Below are 25,687 nucleotides of genomic sequence, written 5' to 3'. Positions count from 1 at the left end.
CGTTTTTTAGCTTTTGCCCCATCAATAGTTGTCGAGTTATTTTACTGGAGTTCCGCTTCTTCACCATTAGGTGTCGCTGCTTCTCCGGTCTTCACAATTATTGCTCTTGTTAACTCCTTCCATCCCTTCCTATCTTGGGCCAGTGTTCTCAATTCTTCCAGATCTTCTTTGGTGTTGAGCTTTTCCCGATGATAGTAGTTATGTTCAGCTGCTGTAATGGGGTTTTTATTGTAATAGGCATTCAGATCTTCATTCAGTACCTTTGGTAGAGTTGTTCTTGGTTTTCCTCTGAATTCTTTGGCTTTTATGTTTGTAAAGTACAATTCCATGGCTTTAAATGCTGGTATATTTCTACCCCTTCTCCTCAAGATATGACCAATAGTCCCATCTATGTTCCCTCATGGTGTATGATATTGGTTTTTCTCCCATCACTTCATACAATTTCTTATTTGATATGTGTGTTGGACAAAGGAAAACATGGCGGAATGAGTGACGACGTTCCATATAGTTCGCTCTACAGCTCTATTGATTTATCAATGAAATAAACAGTCAAAGGTCTTCAAAAATCTTTTTCGTTTCAAAGGGCAATTTTCGCACCGGTTGTTGTTGTTGCTCGACTTGTTTTCATTCTCAGGTATGTGGCCTAAGAATGGGGACGAACAAAACTGAAAACACCTACACAAACACAAAACTCTATAGCCTCATACAGCATAACGGATGCTTCCAGATTGTCTGAGTTATTGAATTTGAAGTAAGGACTATGTCTGTACAGGCTTCAAAGGAAGCAGACTCCTCTGAGGGCAAGAAGTTGGACAACGATACATGCAAGTCTGACCTCCATCGCTGGGTTTATAAACCGCCTGTGAGGACATGTGCACTTTTCAATGAAATTCAGGTTAAGTTAGCTGCATGTGGGGAAGGTCAAGTTATTATTGTTTCCACTGATTACAAAGTATTTTCTGTTGGCAGCAATGAATACGGACAGTTAGGCCTTGGTGATCGAGTGGACAGGAAAACGCCAAGGGAAATTTCTTTCTTAACAGAAAAATTTGTCAATAGAGTTGCTTGTGGGTCACGTCACAGTTGTGCTATCTCAAAGAAGGGACAGGTTTTTTGCTGGGGAGATTCAAGGCATGGGCAGTGTGGCCAAGGAGAGAAGGGAATTTTTACAACGCCTTGCAGAGTACGGTTTGTTGACAAAAGTCAAGCAAGCCTTAATGATAATTTAGGGTCATCGGTTCAAAGATTTGTCAAAGCCCAGGAAGTTTCATGTGGTGACCAACACACAATGACTATTGATACACGAGGATGTTTATGGTCATGGGGCACAGGTCTTGCAACAGGACATGGGCTTGGGGATGATGATGAGGTCGTCACACCCACAAGGATTAAAAAGATGCACAATAAACGTGCTATACAGATCTCATGTGGTAAAAACCATAGTGTGGCATTGATACAAGGAGATGCTGAAACTAACCCTGAATATGACCAAAGCGATATCTTGAGTGGTAGCATGTCTGATGATGGAGAAGATTCATTATCAAGGACTGACAGTAATGTAACCCAGAAGATACCTTTCTTTGAAAATGTTTTTTATGTTGAAGATGAAGAAGATGCAATTAACTGGTCAATGGATTTGCCTAAGTTACATAGAACAGATACACCTCCAATATTTGATAAAAGTGAAGACGATATAAGTGTTTTTGCCACAAATTTAGAAAAAGGAGATCAAAAAGAATGCTCTGATGAAACTGCTGGTCAAGTAAATTCAAATATGGATAGCAAAGACCATGAAAATGACAATGATATTTCACAACCTGAAGCAAATGAAAGAACTCTTGACAAAAACCAACCCGAAGAAAATGAGAGGAAACTTGATGAAATACCAGTAAAGCATTTTGAAAATAAATTATTTGGGCAAATCATGCCAGAAATTGATATAACAGAGGTAGAGCAGAATGAAGAAGATAATCAAGTTTGTGTAGGAGAAAAAAGTAAAGATGAGCAAAGTTCTAGTGATGGAACAATTAAAGGAGCAGATATGAGCATGTCTTTGTCACAATCCAAGCCTGATTCTTCTGTTAAAGAAGCAAATACAGACAATTGTCAAAATTTAACATCTGAAAAGAATATTGAAAATTCTCTAGGGTTAAAAGACATACATCTTGTAGAAGCATCAACAAATGATCTTTATTATTCAGCACTAGATATTGTTGATAATGAAGAAAGCAAAAATCTAGCTGAAGGAAAATCTATTGATTCACTTCACAATGTCAATTCAAATTCAACCTGTTCCTCAGAAACAATCAGTACGTCCAGCCAGTCATTAACTAAAGAGCGAACATCCTCAAATGATCCCCTCAGTTTATCAATTGATAAGAGCATGGAAAACATAATATTGTCAGAAAGTTGTTCAGTTGTAAAGGATGAGACTGAAAAATTTCCTGAAAAGGTTGTTTCTGAACATGAAATTCGTTCAAGAGCCACTTCAACCTGGTCAATTGCAACTACAGGTAGTAGCTTTGAAGTTGATAAAATTGGGTCAGTCCAGTTGTTTGGAGTCAGTCAGGTCTGGGCATGGGGTGATAACAAAAGTGGTCAGCTTGGGATTGGAGACAGCAGTTTAGTGATACAAGAAAGGTTAGTTATTATGGTAAATAAGGTGCAGTTTGTAACAAAATTTTCAAATTTAAGAAATGAAACCATTTTCAGTGAGGCTTTTACTATGGCTCACTGTCTATTTATGTTCAGCACCAATTATGTTTATCCACTGTCACATTCTGTCAGTATCATTCTCAAATTCGAGCATTGATGATGGTAATCTATGTATTCAATCTATTTTTGCTGTATACTTATCAAGATTTTCTTACTTGAAAGGAACAAAATACTATTGCTACTCCTTAACCACTTCCAGTTCCATGATTTTTCCAGCCTCCTATAATTTTGAAAGTGATGTGAAGTGGCCATATTTGATACCTAGGATTATTGTGGTTATTGCTCTATTTTCCATGTGGCCATTACCATCTTTTTCTGGCATGTCAGTTGAATTTGTCTTCTAGTTCTGATCCAGTTTGTGTCACTACATTGAAAGGCCATGACATTGTCTACATTGCAGCTGGTAGCGTCCACACTCTTGCTCTCACTACAGCCTGCCAGGTATTTGTCTTACATTTCAATTTCCTTGTAATGATTAAAAGCTGAATTTTTGCAAATTTGGGCTTCTATTTGTTAATGTCAGCCTTGTTTTAATACATTTTTAATCAGACTGAAAACATAATTGCCTAGAGGTATAAAGTGAAGCTTATATATAAATACAGTTAATAATTATATCAAAAGGTTTTTCAGTGTGCTCAGGTCTCTTTCTTGCCGTACTCTTGAAATCCCCAATACAGCCTTCCCATAACATGTGGTTGCCGAAAAGCCATTGGTTTTTGGTATAAACTAGAAACAATATAATTCAAGCTGAAATTCAGTCCTGCTAACAATTGATTTTATTTTTTGAAAAGCTGAAAATATATCTTTTACCAACATGAACAGTTGTTGCTTGTACAGATATTTGACACATTGTGTGTGACACTGAAATATTGAATTGTCATCGTTTTTGTATTTTCCAAGGTTTTTGGATGGGGAGACAACACTTTTGGGCAACTAGGTCTCTCAGAGCCAAAGGCCTTACAGCCACAAAGGATATCAGTATGTTCTGTTTTGTCAATTTTGTGTATTGTATTTCTTTAAAGCAAATGCGACACCTTATCTGTTTATGGCTCATTTCAATAGTTCATTTTTTCATCGGAGAATCAAGGGTTTAAATCTGCATTTCTATACTTAACTGTTGCTTTAACATCCAAAGACTGGTGGGTCACAAGTTCCTCAGTTATCAGTTATGATAATTATTATTATAAAATAATCATTTACCCAAACATCTATCCATTACATGTTCCCAAAGTTAAATAATAATGCCATTATAACTATGAAGTTACCTTATAGTTTTAGCTTTGATAAGAGATAATTTCTTTGATATCCTTCTTTTTCAAACTGTGTATGGATGCCGAGAAGTTCTCATCACTTTCTAAGCATAAATCAGCCATTCTATCATCATTTGTAATACCTTCCTAGTATGAATTAATCATACGTTTTATAAAGTGCCTGATGAATTGCATTCCACAACTAAAAAACACTCAGTAAAACAAGACCTTACATAGAACAGACAAACTTCCTATGGCACAACACTATCTTTTTTACATAATGGAACCAACCAACATTTGTGTTAGGTCTGCTTTTATGATTATCAACAGGCAAAATTTGTAAAGCATGTCCTTCTCTTTTCTTCAGTGTTTTGATGACTAATTACCTCAAGAGCTTTTCTAATAGTTTTATATAATACTTACAAAAATAACTTTTTTTGTGAAAGTCTGCAATGAATTTGTGAAAGTCTGCAAAATTCGACCTCATTTTGACATCATAGGCACACCCAAACTTAAAAACCAAATAAACCAGTATGTGTACGATGACCTCCCTTAGCTGCATCAAAATAAGAAAATACACGAAAGATTGGCCTCTTTACCACCATTCTGGCACAAAAGTCACAAATTTTGAGCAGTTCAGAGATCTGCCATTGCCCCACCATGTAGTCGGAATATGTGTACTACCCAGTAGTACCTGGTTTTATATTAGGAACCACATAATACAAGTTATTTTGAGCTTCTCAATTTGTGACAGTTTTGGTACAAGTTAAATGTACCAAAATTAGAAGCACTGTTGCTAATTGCCAATTAGCAGAACTGGGTGCGACTTTTCTTGTGAGAATTTCAACTAAACTAAAACAGAAAAGTTATTAATCTTTAACGTTGGGATTTTCAATTCTTCATTCTCCTTGATCTGTGAACCAAGGCCCCTTTAATCCCCACGATCTCTTGGTTTTAATCCCCCTTAAAGTGATATTCCCTTCATTAACGCATGTATTATCTATTCCTGAAAGACACTTTAAGCATTGACATTAAAGTTGTTTGTTTGTATTTTTATCAAACAGGCTCTCAAAGACTTGAGGGTTTGGGACATCGCTGGTGGCGATAGTTTTTCAGTTTTTCTTGCTGATGTTTCTAGTAGCGTCTGTGGAATGTACCAGCTTGGGGAGAGCATGAAGTAAGGCATTCGACAACCGTTGATATTCGAATCGTTTTTAGAGAAGAGATATTTTATTTTGTGTAACATCTTTATTCTATAAAAGAAACTCGTTAATTTTGCTATTGCTAAATTATGAGAGAGTATTGGCCCCATAGATTTTTGGAGTGAAAAAGAGTGTCAGAGGATTGCACTGGTCAATAGAGTATGGTTGACAGAAATTCTTGTGTGCGGAAACTGGCATCAAGTTTATGATAAATTTCTAATAACACACGGAAAATTTCACTGTGTATGAATCTGAATATTACAATTCTTTGTATAAATTTTGATGTTCCTGAATTTTGTCAATTCGCCAAAATTTTGGCTTTTTACCAACAGTCTACTAGCTTGTATGATATTTTCTTGCTAGAGACCTCGAGGGTGAATTTTCGACATCGTGTAGTACAACAGGAGCATCTATAAACAAACGAAAAAGCTTTAAGAAAATAAGAAGAACTTTACATAAATCGAAAAAGGATTCTTTGGGAGATTCGATGACATCAGAGTGGTATATAGACACAGAAATAAGAAAAGTGAAGCATTTTGAAATGGTTAGTAGCTTGATGAGCTTAATTTATAATTTTCGATGCCAGTCTGTTGCCTATAAAATAAATGCATATCCCACTCATAATTTCCTTCTTGTTACTAGGGTTTTCCAAATGTCTTTTTATACTTTTTTATTTTCCATAAAGAGCATGTAATTTTTTTCTACCCGAATTTTTTGAACGTTTCTTTTTAATTTGGATACTTTTAGCAATTTTAGCAAAATATGTAATTTTCATAGGGAGGTACTTGCTTGAAAACCGAACATTGAAAGCAGTAGTTTTTCCATCATTTTCTGGACGATAAAGCAGATTTGGACCTTTTTAGTGTTTATCGATAATTGAACTTTTGCTTGAAAGTTGTGAAATAATTTTTTGGTTCTTTACAGAATGCAATGTTGCGAACAGTCGAAGGATCGGACGGCCATTTTTTATGCATTACTGCAAGGTATTTCATTTTTAAGCATTTTTGTTTGCTTTTCATGTTTACTGAAATTGACACTGCCTGTTTGAACTCTAAAATATTTCTCCATAGTCGTGGTCCACTTCTTATTGTGTCTTAACAAAGTCTCCCGGAATATAATCATTCTCTTGCTGTAGATGTCAGATTTACGTTTCGCATTAAGTTTTTACATATTTTGATAGAAAGCCTACAAATTTGAGCTTGGTTTGGCGTGAGTTGGGTAAGATTGAGAAAGAGTTTTTATCTCTTTGACTGGTGCTGGAAAAGATGCCTTTAAATCAATCTTAGTGGACTATTATATTCTTCTTGATTCGTTTTTGGGATTTCCTCGCGTTTTAATAATGTAAGTGGTTTATCATTTAAATTTCGTTGAACAATAGTATTTTTATTTATGGCATGGCAAAGGAACAATGTGATATATGTATAATTCCTACGAATTGGTATTGCACAATCTAGAGGAAGTGCAAACGCCCATAAAAGCTGTAGCATTCCCATTAGAAAATAACTTGATTGGGGACACTAGCTGAGCATGTTTAGCTTCCATTCTTAAGGACATCAAAAGTTTTGATGATATAATTTGGATGACAAGAAAGTCATTTCTTCTTTTTTAGTGACGCTGACCAAATTTTCAAAGTAATGTATAAATTAGCAAGCTCGGAGCGGTATTATCATTACCAACTTTGTCTTATCCAAGAACACCTGATCGATCCACTGCAGAAAACAGGTCCTACTTTTATATTGTTAACTATGTTATGAAATGATTATTGCCTTTCATCACAGTATAACCAGGGATGCCAGAAGTATGACGGGGCACAGGGGGCAGATGTTTACCAGAGGCATAAAGATGTGATTAAGGGAAGTAAGCCAAGTATAAAGAAAGGGTTCCGCTGGTACTCCCCTGGGATTTTTTCACTACACCCTACAGTTTGGCTTAAAACAACATCAAATTTTATTTTGTTGCACTTAACTTCGGAAACTATGGAAAATTGTATAGGACCTTTCTCTGCTTCAACTCTTTTTTTTTGAAAGGATTTTGCAACTAGGATGCCTAGTTGTAGACAAATCTTTGAAGTGAGAAAAGAGAAGGGAGCAGAATATTGTTTATCCTCCAGAGTGAATTTGGTGGCAGCTGCCCCCTCTGCCCCCTCTGCCCCCTCTGCCCCCCGTTTTCCGGCATCTTGAGTATAACGTTCCTTAATCTGTTTTCAATTTATTGTAAAAATAGTGCGTGAGTATCCTTCTCAACATCATGATACCAAACAAATTTTCCATTTATATGTGTTCTGGTCTCAATGTTGCGAAGTCAACCTTTTTTGGATCGACAATATTCGGAGGCTGATTTTTCTCGATTTTGCAGTTTTAATGAAATTTTTCTGATAAAGTCAAATCAATATGTTGCTGAGTTGATTACGCAAAACCTTCTCCATTTCGCTTATTTTAACCTCGTGTAGACGGCTCAAACCCCTTGAATGTTCTCTCAGCACCATATATTATATTTGTACTAAATGTTGCTTTAGTTTAATTCTTTGCACGCTCTACTTGCATTTTTGAGATTTCAAGTTAAACTGATCTGAGCTTGGCAATTTCACATATTGTCTTGTGACCCACCCTTCTTTTTGACTCTGGGATATTTCCCTTTAATTTCTAGATGTAGGGAATTTTTCCGATCTGTCATGGTAATAAACTATTTATACAAAAATTATGAGCTTGCTGAAAATTGCTTGCAATGCCCTGGTCCTGTGACAATCTTACATATTTTTGGTCTAACTATCATTAGAAACTTTATAAGAATTCATTTCAAAATCTTCAACCGTTGATAAATTAAGATATTATGTATTTCAGTAAATTGTAGCAATGCTGCTAAATTATGTTAATATCGAATTTTCTGATTTTCATTCTTTCTTCCTTACTAGAAACATGGGTGTCAGTTTCCAAACAACCAGGGGGCGAGGCGCTCTTTCCCTTGATAGACTGTTTCACAGATGTATTGCTGGCTATTGGAGTCGCCTTATCTCAACTGACAGATATAATAAAAGCAGGGCTGAGAGTCAAAGATCTCTTTTCATTCTTTTTTTCCGACAGCTTTCGAGCAGGCTACGACAGGTAAGAAGTTAACATTTTTGTTTAAATGACAAGACATTTTACTTCTCACTGTGCAACGTCTCCGTGGCGCAATCGGTTAGCGCGTTCGGCTGTTAACCGAAAGGTTGGTGGTTCGAGCCCACCCGGGGACGTGATTTTTGTCTGCTTGTCTTTTGTTCAGCATCAATTGTTTATTAGTACAATTATATATTTTACATACTTGTTACTGACTATTATACTGTTACTGTTTTTGTTATTTATCTGTTCTTTTTATTATCACGATTGATTTTTAGTATAACAATGAAATCTCTGTTCATATAGAGTACCGAAGTGATGACGTCATAAATATATATTTTTAGAATTTCTTAATTTTGATCCCAGAACCTAAAAGAGCATCATGAAATACCTTTAAATATGCAAAATCAGTTAAAGGCACTACGAATTGGCTGAGATATGGCCACTTAAGCACAGGCTCTTGCCCCATCAAACCTCTGTTATTTGGTCTTGGTTCATAACTTTATGAACCAGGCCAGAATAACAGTAATCCGTTAGCAAACTTCAAATCTTCTGTTGGCCATATCTTGCCCAATTTGGAACGTATCTAGCTAATTTTGCACATTGAGAGGTATTTTATGCCGTTCTTTCAGATTATGGGGCCAAATTTAAGAAATTCTAAAAATAGATTTTTTATGACGTCACACTTCGGTACTCTATTCTGAAAATTTTCAGTTAAAATCATTTTGTAAATCACAGAAATCAGAATAGAATTCAGAAGCTAAATATTTCGCGAAAAAAGAGAGAGGACCATCAGATCCCTCAAAATATTTCCCTATTTTTATCAGATGGTAACGGTTTGCGGTGCCAAATTTTTGTTTCTACAAAACACTCTAATATCAATCAACCCAGGGATGTGCCGAATGGGGACGTGGGGGGGGGGGGGGGCGTGACACCCTCCCAATGTCTGCAAAACCCAAGAAAGTTGGTCATGCAGCGGGGACCTTAGCGTTTATTGGGAAGTTTGACCAAATTTCAACCCGCAATTCATTCATTTTGTTGGTCATGGTTGGTCTTTTTTATAAAGTTGCAAATAACTTGTCATAAGTAGCAAGATAGTTATGGCAAGTTTAACGGCTTTAAGATGCAGACGATGTAAGTAGCTGTGCCTAGTATTCCCTTAAATATGCCCTTACTTTTAGCTTGGTTACGTTATCCTAACCATAGAAGACATATATAAATTGAACATGAGGATCTGATCGAAGAAATCGGTCAATGTTTAGGTTTTACCACGAGTAACAGCTTGGCTTAGGAAATAGATCGAAAAAAGATCCAGTATAACTTGGTGCCAGCATTAAGTGATGAAGTTTTGTTTTTTCTTTGGCCTAAACTTGACTCGCAAGGTCTATTTGTTAGCGGAAAAGTTCCCAAAAACTTTGCAAAAAGAGAGAAATCAGTTGTTGAAAAAAAGAAACTGCCAGAAAGAAATTTTTGAGGATATGAGAAATAAAGAATCGGCATATTTGTTCTTTAAAAGTATCATCAAGAAAGCTCAAATGTTTGATTCTATCGATAATCCATTCCTACTACAAAAATAGGACATAATTATAAATTCTATTAAAATTCGTTTTGACCAGCACAGTTTGAAGTTTCCATATCAAGAGCCTTTTTCGAGCATTTAAATACCCGAAAAATTTTAGATAAGATTTTACAGGTCAATATACCAACTCTACAAAATTGGTTAATCGTTTATTTTTAGCTTATAATTCTTTTGTTGGTTTTTAGTGTTAATGTTTTATATTAAACCGTGTTTCATTTATTTTCCTCCTCCATCTTATTTTGGTTATTTTTAAAATCTAAGAAAAGTTCCGTTATGAGCTACAAAAAAAAGGTTATTTTCAAATCTTCAAGCCCTTTCCTATTTCATGTCAACATTACAATAGACGAAACTACGGGACATATTGATAAAAGAAAGCTTGAAAATATTTTCTTCTAGCCAAAGTCCATTTTACATACAGTTCCTTGTCATCCTAAGATATCATACTCCTAAAATTTTTCTTGTAGCCAACCATGTATAATGGGGCGGCCTTTCTTCAACCCTTACATAACTTTGATATTTTGACCCCTCCACTTTCAAACACGTTTCGCCGGCCCCGTAGCGTCCTTGTAGCAGCAGTACATCTCAAAGTTTGGAACAAGCCTAGCTAGTATTCATCTTAGTTTTCCGAATGCAGTGCTCGTCACATGACGTTCTTAAACACACCACATTACATCACTTCATTGCACTTAGAATAATTATTTGCCAAAAGAGAATAGATTTTTGGTGGAAATTATTTTTCGCCAGTTAATAATTCGTTTCAATGATGATAGGTCTAGGTGTTTTGTGATAATTAATATTTAAGCCAGAAGAACTTCTAATTAGAGAAATTTCAAAGATTTAAATTATTAAGCCATATTTGCCACGCAAGTCTTTTAAAATTCTTAAAGATTAAAGGAAATTTTATAAATTGAAATTATTGATTTGATAAGCTCAAACGAAGCTGTAGTCCATTTTTGCAGATTGACCTATAATTGGTTTTTCGCAAAATCATGCTTATGGATTCACCCAAAAACACGAAATCTACACAAATTTGTTTCCGCAAACTTAATTTCCTTATACTTTCACGCCATTATTTGCTCTTTACTTTGTTATCATTAAGTGTGTATATGTTAATCCATTTCATTATTGACAATTTTTTATAACTTTAGACAAGTCGTTCATGATAACAACATGATTGTAATTGTAATGTTCATTTTCTGAATTTTGTCTTGTTTTCTTCAGTGGGAAATACGTTTGAAAATAACTTTTATTTTGAAGAATCCGGTGGAAAGTTCGGCTAATCTTTGCTATCGTGACAGGCATTTTTGATTTTGGTCATATTAAATTGTGGTGTTTCTTATTGTGGTGTGTCAGTACTCCCTTATTTATTAGAAGCCATATTGTTTGTTGAGATTGAAAATTAAAAAAATCAGGACTTTGGTGCCTGGCTTATACTCCTAGAGCATCGAGAGCCAGCTCTTGCCACTAGATACCTGTTTCCCTGTACAGGCATCAAAATTTTCGTTCCCCTTTTCAGACTCAAAGTGATAGGGTTTTCACCCCAGCTGCTTCTTCTTGGCACCCAAGATTGAGCCTTTCTAGCAAGCCCTACTTGCAGTTAGCAGAGAGGAGAAACACCAGCCCAAAAAGTAACTGAAAATGCTTCTAAATCTTTATCCCTATGCAGGTACTCCAAGTGCTACTGTGACTCTTTAGCGGTGGGACATCTCCATTCACTGTCAAAGGCCGCCAGGTATTTTTAGATATATTCTGTATTCTTCCATTTTTTGTGAGATGTTACGTGTCTGCTTTTATAGGTTATTTCGTTATTCAATGTTAATGTTAATGTTAAAGAAAAAGTCAAGTTAAGTGGTTCATCTGCTCTAATTCATTTGTAAAGTTGTTTGCTGAAATAGGATGAGCCAAATTATAAAATGTACATCTCATGACTGCGGTCATTATGCTGGGTATACGGCCCCCAGGCCCCTGCTTATGGTAGCCAGAAGGGGTCCTGCACTTACGAAAATACATTAAAATGGTAAAGAACAAAAGCCTCACAGATGTTTTTGGTCCCAAAATGCCTCAGTCCCTAAAATAGCTGTTGTGGGTTCATCAGTGTTAGCGCCAATATCGTTTTTCGTTATACGAATCTAGACGAAACATATTTTGCAAACAGGCACATTTGATGAAACTTTGTGCAACGTCTGCGCTGAACCTCTTCAAATTTTTTTATCTATGTCAGCTATTTCTCTTGTTTTTACAAGCCAATGTTCTGTCTTTTTTCCAGTAACATTGTATCGAAAGTCAAAGAGCCAGTAAAGGAAATATTTCACAGCATTGCCATGGTTAGCAAAGAATTTTTTATACTTTACTCCTAAAGAAGCATCACATAGCTTTGCAAATTGTTTTTTTGCTCATAATTAAGATCGTTTTTCTTTCTCCAATTTTCTAGTCATTGCACGCTTAAATTTCAGGCCTTATCGTTTTCTATGAAATCTCACATTATGAACTGAAAGGCTAAATTTCACGATTAATTGCAACAGTAATCCTACGTTTTATCCCTTTATCCTGTTCAATGCTATCATCTCAGGTTTAATGTATAAACGAGACGTAGTTGAATGTTCTTTTTAAAAACCTGTGTTTCTGTGTACTTTTTTAGGAGCAACCTGATTTGGCTGCTTTGATGAAGATTCCGTTGAAGAGAGCCAGTTTCTATTTACGATGCGTTGAAAAGTTGACCAAAATAATGAAGGTATTCATTTCTTAATTAAAGCGTCTGTGTAAAAAGAGAGAAGTACAGGTCGCCGAACAAATGAACTGTCAAATAATTCATTCAACAAAAGACATTCATTCAACAAAAGTATGTTCGGTGCTTTTAAACAGCGAACAGCTCTAGAGAGCTCCCCTTCTACCTACAGTTGCAAGGTTTTTCAGCTAGTATTGACTTTAAGACAGCCATGTAAGTCCCCTAATTCAATAACAAACGGCGGTTAATCTATTTAGGGCTATGGAGATGCGAAAGCCGAGGAAACATCACAGCTGAAAGAAGTCAGTCAACGGTGGCAAGATTTTTCAGATCTGACTTCAACACGACTACGCGAGGCTGAGAAAACAAGAGAATTCTGGGAAGAATGTCCTGCAAAATTAGTGGTAGGTGTATGATTTGAAGTTGAGCATCATTGAATTTGTCACCTAAGGTATTCTCCATCGCTTCTGTTATTATATAGGTATTTCTATTTCTACTGGTAACGACACATTGCTTATTTTGAACATTTTTTGGGTCTTTTTCATTGAGATGGTTTGGAGTTCCTTGTCAATCGCTTCAAACAAGAGCCTATTTGCGAGGTTAATCTTTTCACCATCTTCGGTAAACATATCACCATTGATGCTTTTTAAAGTTACTGCCATGCCACTTCTGCAATTCGCAACATTAAAGCATGATAATATTCAATGATGCAACAGTAACGATAGTGGATTGTCGTGGTTCATGCCGATTTCTACTAGTATCTGCAGGGAATCCATAAGTTGTGATGCTTTATTATTCTGTTTGAGTGTCTCTACATTCAAAACCTTCATTTTTGCCAAATTGAAAATAGTTTTAGGATTTAATGAAGGCTTTTTTATTTTGTTTATCTCGAATTCTTTTATCTATGTTGGTTGAGCTGTCAAGCCAGGTGTATACTTGGTGTTCCTGTTGTCGGCTCTGTAAAATACGTTTTTATTTATATAAGAAAATCAATCAGTACCTGAATACAAATTGACTGCTATATCATTCTTCTTTCCCCCTTTTTTACTCTATTCTGATCGATACTTGCCAACAGCCAACTTCGTTTACTTTTATGACTAATATATTTCCATATACATTAAAGTACAATAAAATTCATTTGTCTGATTGTGGTTTTTGCTTATCATATTATTAAACTAATCAGTGACTAAACTAATCTGTGATTAAAATAGATATCTGCCAAGGAAACCCGAAGTAAAACCTCCGTATAGTTCATTTCTTGCAAATTTGTTTATCTTGCAGGAAGCACTCAAAGACCCTCACCGACGAATCTTGAGAACGAGCAAGAACGCGCCCCTGTCTCTCGCAAGAGCATCGAGGCTTGCAAGTCATTCGTTTATGCTTTTTAATGACGTTTTAGTGCATTGTCAATCGAGCAGACATTTTCAAGTTTTTCCATTGGTCACTATGTGGGTTGAGCCTTTTCTAGATTCAGACCAGCAAAGGTGAGTGACAGTATCTCAGAATCGTTAATTTGAAGCAGTCTTTTGTTAAAACAGTTTCATATGGAGAAATTCTCTTCCTGACGTCCTGTGAATTTCATACAGAAATCTGTAGTAATTGAGTTCTGACTAGTACAGGGAATTTCAATCTTCATGTAAGCCTTGAGATGATGTTCAGTCTTAAGATCTCCCAACTGAATACTCATAGAATCGCGGGCTTCCAGCGACAAAATTGAAGAAAAGTGCAATATGGCTTCCAAAGATTTTAATAATTTAATGACAACAAAACAGTTGCCACTTAAAAAGCAACATATTCCAACAAATCTAATGCAAAGCTTAATACTGTAGCCACAAGCAATGATGAAAACAAGATCTTAAAAATAGTCCTGATATGATCTATCCTCCATCCGTTTTGTCTTATTTTTCGTCCCTTGGCACGAAACCCTTTGAACAAAGTTTCTAAAATACTGTAAGATTACTGTAATGATGTTGTAAGATTACTTATAGATTACAGTAAGATTAGTCTTAGATTACTGTGAAACTATTTATAGATTTATAAGATTACTGATCTTTTACTTTTCAAGGAATGCTCTGAGAATCACTGCACCTGAAGTTTCTTCAGTATTAGTCGCTGATTCACCAGCTGGGCGGGTATGCATTGAGGTTTTACTTTCATCCATAATCGTCTTTAACCTGCATTTTTCACAGGCGTGGAAAGTGTTGTCCAAGAATTTTGATCAAATTGTGTTAATTTTGTATTTTTATTTCCTTGATCGATTCAAATCTTTTATGTTATATGCACAGAACAAAATAGCAGTTTTAGATAAATAACAAAGAAAAATAAAACACAGAAAAATTTAAAAACCGTTGAGCATAATTTTTACTATTTATAGTATTAGTTTCAAGGAATCATGAATTGAATATGGAAAATTATGTTGATCCAACATGAGAAATTCTGCGGAAAAAGCATTTTTATAACGATTTTTTTTAAAGCCATGACCAAAATTTGGAAATTTAGTAAGCACAATGAAGTTTGACGTTTTGCTTAAGATAACTAACACTGAAAGAAAAATCTAAAAAGGAGGCCATCAAGATTTGTTTATATTATATAATTTCACCTCTTCTAGAATAATCACCCATTTCGATTGATAGCCACAAAAGAGTTTGGTCAACATTGTTATTTGTTTTAATGAAATATTTTTTTCTGCATATAGGAAGTTTTCATGTAAAGTTTGGTTGTTCAATTAATGTGAAGTGTTGAGTCAACAAAAGCATTTGCAACTGGCTTCAATAAACAAATGCTCCTGCTTTGAATTTCCCACGTTTTATATAATCATCTTGTGTGTTTTGTGTGACATTTATTTCTGTTTCTTAGACTGAATGGGTCAAAGAAATAAACGAAGCCATAGCACAGTGTCTCTCTGTGGCGTCTTTACATCGGTAAGACCTTGTTTTACTCTTCATTTATATCCAGCAGATGAAAAAACACATGTTTCGGCCTATCACAGCTTTAGAAAATTTTCAAAGAAATCTTTCTTCACCCTCTGCTTTTACTATATTTGGCATTTAGTGCCTCTGCACTTCTTTCAATCTCACCTTCCTACAATCTATTCCCATTCAATTCTACTATCAACGACATCTTTTTTCTTTAAATCTCAGCTAAACATTCGTCAATCGCTAGGGCTCTCTTGCCATATTCCAACTGGGCTACTCTTTAATAGGTTTTAAATAAAGAATAGGTTGATTCTACTGACTATATTTATATTTAAACAATCATTTAAGGGATTCAGTAAGAAATTCTCGCAAATTAAGAAGATATGTAGGTTGAACTACTTGTGAGAGGAAAACAAGGCGACAACAAAATGGTTTTACTATAAGCATCGGTTTGTGATTCGATTTCAACTGTTGTACAAATAAGAATTGTATGGGATGTATGATTTTCTTTACAATTTTGGTATTTCTATCATTTTTCTTATGTTGTTTCAATATAGAATTTCAATTTAAGTAAGTTTCAGGATTTGATGCATGTACTTTTCTTTATTCTCTGTTCAGGATCACAACTCAGTCAGTAAATTCAATTTCTGGCCTACTGCGTGCTGCCGACGCAAGAGAAGCCTCGTATACATACATCAACCATGTCAAGTACAAAAGCGCAAGGTATTCTGGGATGTGGTTGCATGGAATGCCTCATGGAAGGTATGATAAAAAGCAAGCAGTTGTTGTATCGTGTTTTGTAATAGTATCTTGTATAAACCCTGCATAGGTAATCAGCGAGAGAAGCAAGAAAATCGTCTAGAAGTACTTTGTTTATAAACTTTGTTGGGAATAATAATGATAATAATGGATATAATGAAATGATCCAGGCAGCTGGAATCTTTAAAGCTCTATGTGTGCCTCAATTCTTCATGTAGGTTTTTAAATTTTGAATAGGAAACTGGAATCTGTTTTATGTGCACTGTCTTCTTATTTCAGAGGGAAAATGGTGTGGCCTGATAATCTTACTTATGAAGGAGAATTTGAGAACGGAAATTTTCAAGGGTGAGTTTTCACACAATCAGTTACTTGTAGAATTTGTCGTTTGGATTCTGAATACAAGGCTATAGCAGGGAATGATTATGGCCGAGGCAGAAAAGAGGTTGTTATTGTAAAAATTTTGATGTCTTAACATGGTTTTATAAAAATTGAACTGCAAAAAGTCGATAGCAGTAAAAGTTTTATTCTCTGCTTGTCGTTTAGTTCTGGGTTGTTTTTGTTATGTCTATTTCCAACTTGCTATTCAACTTTTTTAGTTATGGTGTTATGGTGTTCCCAGTGACCCCTAGTGAATCAAAGCAAAGATACGAAGGGGACTGGATGGAGGGTAAGATGCAAGGGTATGGCCAAATGAAGTACCACGATGGCTCTGAATACGTGGGACATTGGGAAAACGACTGTCGCAATGGACATGGCACTATCAGGACCTTTTTCGGAGGCGACGGTACGCTTGAAACTGTATACGTTGGCAACTGGCAAAATGACCAGAAACATGGCTATGGAGTACAGGATTTCGTCGTCAGGTTTTACAATGATTCACTTTTGTTTCCTTGTTTTCATGCTTATTTACTATTTGTGAGCGTTTTGAATAAAACTTCGATGCACTGTTCTTGCTTAGTCTTTTATTGCATGTTTATTTGAGGCAGAGGCTCGTGGAAATTTATTTTTTTGTTACCGTATAGGCTTTTTTATAAAGACCTGCAGACCTATAGGCCTTTTAATTGCTCCACCCATTTGTTGGCTGGCCTTTCTAAGAGATGCCTCCGTGCGGCTTTAAGACCATTTTTACTACAGTGAGAGGACATCTGTATATATTAAATGGGTTTCAGATTCTAGTAAGGTTGGGGGTGTTAGTGGCACCTTCTGTTAGAACACCTCTTTCAATGTTAATTGAAACTTTCTGTCTATCTTTTCTTGTAATTTATATGTCCTTGCTCGGCATTTGCTACCTTGTTAGGGGCGAGAAGTACATTGGTATGTGGCTCGGCGATCAGAGACATGGTTACGGTATTGTTGTCACCGTTGATGGCGTCTACTATGAAGGGAGGTTTGTGCAAAACAAACTAGCAGTAAGTTGTTACTACTGATTGTGTTAGGAAACAAGAGGTGATAGTAGCGATATTCAGTAGCAGTCGCTGTTAACACGAACGTTTCTTCGCAATGCATTTTCTTTCTAGTCAAAATTGTCCTTTGAATGAGATGTTTGCCTACGGAGGTAGCCACATCATGCCTTTACCAGTTGCATCTCATATTTTTGTTTTTGTAACTGCATCCAGTGAATTGGAGTAATAATACATCTAGCCCAAGACGCCAGTCACGTTGCTATTGCCAGTTCGCTGCAGTCCCTGTTAATGATCGAAGGACACTAAGACCATCCGATGATTTCTTGAATAACTGCAATATCGCATATAGGCTTAAGCAGATGATAATTTGTGAATTTTGAAGGCCATTTCGTCGATCTTCCTAATGAATTAAATCTTTCAATTTTGACAAAAAACCTTTTTAGTTCTGCGCTAGTCTTTGCAAAGATTGCTGTTATGAAATAAGTGGAAACCTCTAGAAGTTCTTTAATAACGGTATTGAGAAGAGGTTTTCAAGGTTTTTAAAATCGTGTTTTTCTTTCAGGGACGTGGCATTCTCTTGAGCGATGATGACACTTGCTACGAGGGAGAGTTCACGGCTGACATGCAGATGAGTGGAAAGGTAAATGTTAGCGTAACACGAATTTTGATGAAAGTTGTTTTTTTATGGTCATCCAACCAAAGGGTATTAAACCACCCAAAGGGTAAACGGGCATCAACGTGACCATCTTGAAAAGAACTCAACCGCACTGTATTAGAATTTTTCTTTTTTGAGGCAAAGCTGTATGTACTAAACGAGATGATAAATTCATGAATTGGCTGTTTGTCCCTGCAATTTCGATTGCAAGCAATGTTTCAGTTTTGAGGCCTACAAATTTTATTAATCTGTTCTGCTCCTTCTTCAACAGAGAGTTTATTATGCTGTAACATTTGCTGTAACATGTTCACCTCAATACCCTGATCGCACAAAATCCTAAATATCTTTTGCTTTCCTCTCAAGGGTGTACTGACGTTGCCTAATGGTGACTACATCGAAGGACAATTTCATGGAAATTGGGGAGGAGGAATAAAAGTCAATGGTGTTTTCAATAAATTCGCTAATCCGGACCCCATTCTTTCACCAATCGGAGAGATGGGATCTAGTCAGATGACGTAAGAAATTTGTAAATTACAGTAGAGTAGTTTTGTCAGACAGGCTTAGGGCCGAGATGGTTGATAGCTGGTTGAATAAACTGGCTAGGTGATGGTTTGGTGTGAAGTTGTATCAAGGTAGTATGTTGCTAGTATGAAGAATAGGATAGTAGTTTGTTGTGAAGAGAGAGGTATTGTAGTACTCAAATGCATGGGGGCTTTATACCCTCGTCTATGTGACAATGAAGCCGGCTGCCAAGAAAGGCAAAGTTTGTTACACGAATATTCTATCAACATATCTATGAATGGAGAGCTAAGGCAATCTATTTCTTCACTATCTTTAGAAGGTAATCAACCGAACTTGTGATTATGGTATTGTTGTCACCGAACTTGCGATATTTTAAAATATTTTTGAAATACTTTTAATGATTTAAACGCATCTGTCTTTCTCTCATGAGACATAAAAACTTTCTGCTTACTTTCGGTCATTATCCAACGTTTAAATTCTGAAGGGTGTCGGACGAAAATTTCTCAGGTATGCCATGTTTCCGCTATTTCGTGCCTTCTTCAAATAAATGTTGGATTGCTAATTCATACCAAGATTGAAGCGTGTTGAGAAATGTTCTTGAAGTTTTTCTAAATCGCAACAATGTATAAATCTCAACAGCTATCACCCTTAACCCTTCATAACTTTATACCGTTACAATATTTCTTAAGGGTTACTGATTTTACCATTCCGGCTGGTATCAAGTGGAAATCCTTGTTTGAAGAATGCAGAGAGGAGCTCGTGAGGTCAAACGAATTACTGCCGGGGCACTCGCCGAGTATCGAGAATGTTTGGAAAAATGTTGAAAAGTCTATCCTCAAAACGAGGGCTTCAGACATCAGGAGGAGGTCCATTCGAAGACAGGCCTTGGAGAGTGAAGCTTTCTGTGTCACGGACAAGAAAAAGCTGAAGCATCTTATTGATATCAAAGAGATACAAACCTTGCTAACAACGGTTTGCTGACAATTTTGATATCGTATTCTCTGATTCATATTGATTATTCATTTTATTTGATGTTTGAAAAACCCGTAGAAAATCCTTGAAGCACTTTGAGAATCAGTTTTACACAAAATCATCTTGGTTAAACGTTCTAAATGGTGTTTCCTTGTTATTGCTTGGAAAAGAAAATAAAGTAGTGGCTTCGTTACGATTCGATTTTTGAGCGATATTTTGGACCTTTTGCTAAATGACATTTATTTTTCTGTTTAAATACATACTAGTATTCGAATAAACTCACATGGTAAAAATTATTTGTTTTGAATATTTATTGTTGGTATTACCCGTGCTTGTTCTCTGATTGCATCAAATAGCTGTGAATATGTGGCATTAGATGATGCTAAGTACATATGAAGCATCTGGCAACAGTCTTCATTAACCTCAGGATTATCAATCTTCTTAAAGCAGCCTGAAGCTATCAAGACTCTAGAGCAATCCCTTTCGCCTCTGACTGCACAAGCAACAGATTCTGGTAGCTTTTTATTTTTAACATTTAACAGTTTATTGTTGTCTTATAGGCCATGAATACATTCGGTCATCCACTATCAACATTAGTCGAAGGACTGGTTGAGGTGTACCGGGCGACGTATGTAGGCGTCGGAGCGCATAGAAGATTGTTGTTACATGCTGTTGAAGAAGCTAAGTCATACATCTCAAGGCTTTACACCATCATTAGGTATCTTTCTTCACTTTTTCAAAATTCCTTGTAAGTTTGGTTCTGTGTTCAAGTCTAGATAAAACATACTTCTACTGGATGGCGTAGAAATGATTATACTTGATGTACGTTGTAACAATTTAACTCTACAAATGTATAAAGTAATTGAATATTTTCTGTGGCAAATTTTTAGAACAGATAATAGTTATTGCTCCCAATTTCTTGAAGAAACAATAGGAGAAATATATGATATATCGATACACATGGATTCTTAAAGCAGATATGTTTTTACAATACCGAGAGTGAACCACTATCCGCGGGTGTAACTACTGCGGTGTTGTGAGGCTGTGCCTTCAGTAATTCCGAGAACAGCCAAAATTTGTGTAGATTGAGGAAGATCAAGAGCTTGTGGATTCATGGCTTTAATTTATATAAAGTTTTGCAACATTTATCAGAGATTCAGAGATCTTTTTGTCTATTTTATTTAATAACAATACACACTACAAGCTACATTATCAACATAACGACCATTCAGCTAAAGGGGAAAATATATCCCGAGGAGCAAAAAGTTGTGACTACACCGGGGCTATGAGAGAAATATTTTCATTTCATTTCATATTTCCGTAGTCAAATATGATCTTTTCGGGTATCGGGAGAACAAGTAAATTCGACCACAGCTTATCATTTCATTGTGGCTTGTAAAAGATATTGTAATTTATCTTTAAGTTAACATTTAGAAGTTCTTTAATTTTTCAACAATTTCCATTAAGAGCTCGACTGCAATTACAGAATTTTACTTTATTGTGTTGATTGTGACTTTGACTATGATGATGATGATAACATTTCTCATCTTGCGCTTGTGAAGAAAAGCCAATAATGCAGGAGTTCATTTTTAGGATAATGTTCCCAAGTCTACCTGATGAAGAGTTCGTCGTGCTGACACATGACAAAGTAGATGGTGTTGATGACCCACTAATAAACAGCACAAATTTGCTGCATCCGCTGATACTCCCCCGTTTGTACCCACCCCTTTTCACGCTGTATGCTCTGCACACCGAGAAAGGGGATGCAATCTATGCTGAGCGGCTCCACCAATTAAATAAGAGGGGAGACATCGCCTTGATGTCCTTTCTTGGAGTTAACAGGTATGCTGGCTTTCACGTGTATTTTCTATTGTATGTCCCTCTTTCACATGCATACAAAAATTGAATTTTCCATTTCATATGCTGGCTCCGTCATGGTTTACAAAGTTATTATGTGTGAAACGTTTTTTACTTTTGTTATGAGGTTACTGTTGTTTTTTAGGAAATTTTTATTGTGCAAGTTTGAAGAAGAAACGAAAGAGGTAATTATATTTTCTTGGATGAAATAGGTGTACCTTATAAAAAGGGAAATTAGTTGGGTTAGGGGGCAGGATAGGCTAGCGGCAATGGCTTGAGTCAGGAGGAAAGGATTTGATTGGGGGTTATGGGTTAGGTGGTAGGGCTTTGTGTTTCACCGCACACAAGGTGGGTGGGGTTTTTCAGCAAATAACCTTTCTCTTCTCATGCTTTGAGGGTAACTGTTAGCTATCTGTGATAACATTATTTTCTCTAGAGTTACCTGTAGTTAGCTAAGTACTCGTTTTACAAAAGCTAGCAGATATGTAGAGAGTAGGTTAGAAATCTGGGGGTTAATCAAAAAAGGTAGTCGGATGCACGTCTATACACTCTTTAAGAGCCACTTTTCTTGAAGCAAATGCTTAGGCAGTTATATTTGATAAGAAAGATGGCATTTTGATACTAAACAGCCATGCATTAGCTTAGCAACTGAGATCTACTTTTCAGACTCTATAATTTGCACTTTACATATATTGCAGTAGGTATAGCAAGTTATCGTGAAATGAACTTTAGACTTAAATAAGGTTATTTTCTTCTATAGCCAATCATTGGCGATGAGCCACCCTACAAGACATCAATTGCAGAATTGGATAACCTCATTACGAAGTACAGTCCGATGGAAAAGATCGAGGTCATCCGAAGGAGCTTTGCCAAAATTCACGAGGTATGCCATACCTTTAAATCAAGTTTTAAGATAATTCGATAGCTTCATACAGTCCGAAAATTTAAATCTTTTATTAAGGCACGCTAAGGAGGTAGTAAAAATCAAGATCGTTTGTGGAATGGTATAGTGTTCCAAAGAAAACCATTACTAAGGTTATTTTAGAAACTTAGTTAAGGTTATTTTAGAAAGCTTAAAAGATACAAGCCAAGAACCTTCTCTTTTTCGACTTGATAGTTTGAAGATTATCGTAAAATTAAACCATTTCATAAACTTTATGTTTCATAATTCACATCATGCTAGAAGTGTAAACAGACCTACTTCGTGTTAGATTGGATCTCCGATTAAGTCGAAAGGCGAAGAAATTGTTCTTTACTGCAGGTTTAGTTATTTAAGAAAATATTCTTTCGCACGAAATTCTATTTAATACCGAAGCATGCATTGACGAAATATTCGAAATTAATGAGCACGAATGCAAGTTAATTTGCAATTTAGAAGTTTTAGAATCGGAATTTGTCAGAGTTGAAAGTCTTGATTTGTATACGGAGAAAAGTTCGTTTTCTCACTTGGTCTCTTGAGCCATAAGAAGTGTTAGCAGTCGCTGATTATATAAAAACAAGGAACCATTTGATCTTCAGTTTTTGTTGCTCTGCACCTGGATGTAGTCATTTACGAACATCGCCATCCAAGCAAATGACGAAATTTTGGTCTTTCGTTTTAAAGGAGGTGAATAATTTCTGGAAAGGCGAGAAGAAAATCGTTGCAATGGATGATTTGTTTCCAGTTTTTCAATATGTGGTTACGAGAGCAAGGTAGATATTTTTTCATTATATTTTTTCCCCGCTTTTACCCGGAAATAGATTCAGGGTATTGTTGGTGATAACGTAATTTTCTTTATAATTCACTTTTTCTTTATAATGAACCGATATCAACTAAATCGTAAACGTTTCAGGGTTCCACATCTTGGATCAGAAGTTCAGTTTATTGAAGACATGGTGGATCCTTCGCATCTTGTGGGCGAGATGGGACACATGGTGACCACTTTGAAGGTAAACAGAAAATCTTGTTCTTAGTAGTTTGCTTTTTCATTTCTAAAAAGGCATTAATCGCTATAAATTGGTTCAAATGAATAGAAACTTAACTGCAGACGACAGATAAATATTACAACTATAATTCTATGTTAAACTATCTGTGTTTCTTTACAACTGAATTATCCTTGTAATAAATAAGTTTATAATGTTTAAATGAATATCCCACTGTTTAACACAATGGAAATTTATTGGGGCTGGAGGGGCAATTGCCCCCTTAGTTAGTATGTTAAAGAAGGCCCTGGATCTCTGCAATGTGCAAAAGTTTCTTTACAATTGAATCGTCCTATTAATAAACATGTCTATCCCACTGTTTAGGCTGCGATTGTTCTTTAACTCTTTTAATTTTTTCAACTGCAGGCTTGCTACTTTCAGATACAAAACGAAAAAGATCGGGACTGAATTTGATATTCTAGAAATTTCTCGCTGCTACCTTTCGATGGCTTTCTTGACTTACTCTTGGAATCGCCACTAATTTCCAAACATAGGAGATTGGTTTTGGCACTCGTGGAGAACTGGTTTTCATAACCAAGATGCTGGGTAGCATGAAAATAGCCCAATGAGTTAGCAGATCTTTATCCGTATGCGTGCAGTTTTATACAAATGCAAGAAGTATCTTTTCACTGTTTGGATAGATGGATTTATTCACAATAAATTATTTTCTTAAATATCTTCTTACTGAAGATGTACATCTTTAAAATTTTTAATCGCAGTGTTTTATGTTGTTTTCATTTATAATGTACATTTGGTAATTTTGCAGAAAAATTGGGTTTGAGTGAAAATAGTATATATTACTTTAATTGCAGAAGGAGACTTAGATTTTAATTCATTCTCTCATTTATGAATTATTGCTTAGAAGAGACGATGAGAAGGACAGTTATCAAAGTAGACTCAGTGAATTAAGCTGGAAACTCCAGTACACGAGCTCCTTGGTAATAGGAGTCTTGGCGTGTGTATCCTGAGGATTTTCAAAACTAAATCTGATTCACATTACGGAAGCTTCCCCTTTTTGTAATATTATATTATCACTTCTGTCGAATGGCACTATTTTCCACAAATAAATTTAGAGCAAAATATGATCTTTCCTTACCCAATAAATTTCTATTAATTTTCAAAAAACTACATAGATCACAATTTCGGGGAAAATGGGTCATTTCTTTCCATAATCCCTTGGCACCGCCACTTGATGAACCTGGTTGTATGTATTTATGTTTTCAAATTATAAACTAGTCAGGTTTCAAGTTCAAGCTATGAATGTTCTACAGTTTGTTTCTATAACAACGTCTGCGTGTCATAAATAGCTTGTGTAGTTACATTTCACGGTATTTAACGGATTAAAATTATATTGCTCCCATATTCCTTGTTGTCGTAACTAAGTTATGCAGTGTGTAATTGTTTTTAAAGCATGCTATACAACTTTATTTTTATAAGGTATAACTTGTGATTTTCAAAGATAAAACGAAAGAATTAGTGTTTAATTTTACTAGATTCCTGCTAGACTTTAAACTTCCAAATTGACGAAAAGCAACCAAATTCACGAGAAACCTTTTTATCCTGTAACAAGAATGCAGCTTATGTTTTACTGTTGATCAGAACGTCCTTCGTGGCAAAGACAAACTGAGGCTCATTCATTTCTATAATTGGGCTTATTACAGCAGAGCTTAAGTTTTGGGGCTCGAACGCAGGGTAGGCCTGTGGTTTGAACACTCTACTCCTGCCCACCTAGCCACAATTGCATAATATTTCAAGTCAAAGTGAATATCGACTTGGGTCTGTTCAACAGAGACGTTTCTGTCTCATCACGTGACGCATGAATTAGTTGAAGTTTAATGCACTACTCTGTGGTTTCGTTTTCAACGGAGAACAGCATATATTGCGGACCATAGTATGTGTTCTTTATCCCCGAAGCCCGCAAAAATACCAAACAACAATGTTTTCATTTATCTCAATAATTTTCTAACCAACAAAAGGGAATGAAATGGAAACTTAATTATATACTATATACCTCATTTCGACAATAATTTAGCCACTGCTTTAAGATACGATCATTCACGAAGTTTGTATTGAGTC

General features: G+C 35.8%; 1 protein-coding gene and 1 non-coding gene across 2 annotated transcripts; both read left to right on the top strand.

The window, feature by feature from the left end:
- Positions 1-310: 310 nt before the first annotated feature.
- On the top strand, positions 311-25,687 carry LOC135681361 (alsin). The gene is made up of 29 exons (XM_065195803.2): positions 311-2,640; positions 3,060-3,156; positions 3,616-3,693; positions 5,030-5,142; positions 5,531-5,711; positions 6,092-6,150; positions 6,777-6,889; positions 8,079-8,268; positions 11,508-11,573; positions 12,108-12,165; positions 12,480-12,572; positions 12,824-12,970; positions 13,848-14,050; positions 14,632-14,698; positions 15,423-15,487; positions 16,100-16,243; positions 16,520-16,585; positions 16,837-17,103; positions 17,538-17,649; positions 18,206-18,283; positions 18,662-18,813; positions 19,510-19,792; positions 20,353-20,510; positions 21,386-21,634; positions 21,795-21,834; positions 22,410-22,532; positions 23,253-23,341; positions 23,482-23,578; positions 23,978-25,687. Exons 1-29 carry the CDS (start codon positions 761-763, stop codon positions 24,017-24,019), a joined length of 5,310 nt encoding a protein of 1,769 aa, XP_065051875.2. The 5' UTR covers positions 311-760; the 3' UTR covers positions 24,020-25,687.
- Positions 8,326-8,399, top strand: Trnan-guu (transfer RNA asparagine (anticodon GUU)). The gene has a single exon. It is a non-coding gene; the product is annotated as a tRNA-Asn (tRNA).

This window comes from Rhopilema esculentum, chromosome 12 (assembly GCF_057945365.1).
Source record: "Rhopilema esculentum isolate cy_ngs chromosome 12, ASM5794536v1, whole genome shotgun sequence".
Taxonomy (NCBI): domain Eukaryota; kingdom Metazoa; phylum Cnidaria; class Scyphozoa; order Rhizostomeae; family Rhizostomatidae; genus Rhopilema; species Rhopilema esculentum.
This window is presented reverse-complemented; position numbering and strand designations above follow the sequence as displayed.

What these genes read in the sequence shown, in the direction of transcription:
- LOC135681361 (XM_065195803.2), top strand. Translation starts at nt 761, where the DNA reads ATGTCTGTACAGGCTTCAAAGGAAGCAGACTCCTCTGAGGGCAAGAAG. An exon ending in TCCTTTCTTGGAGTTAACAG is followed by an intron (nt 21,635 to 21,794) that starts GTATGCTGGCTT and finishes GTTGTTTTTTAG; the next exon opens with GAAATTTTTATTGTGCAAGT. An exon ending in TTGAAGAAGAAACGAAAGAG is followed by an intron (nt 21,835 to 22,409) that starts GTAATTATATTT and finishes TTTCTTCTATAG; the next exon opens with CCAATCATTGGCGATGAGCC.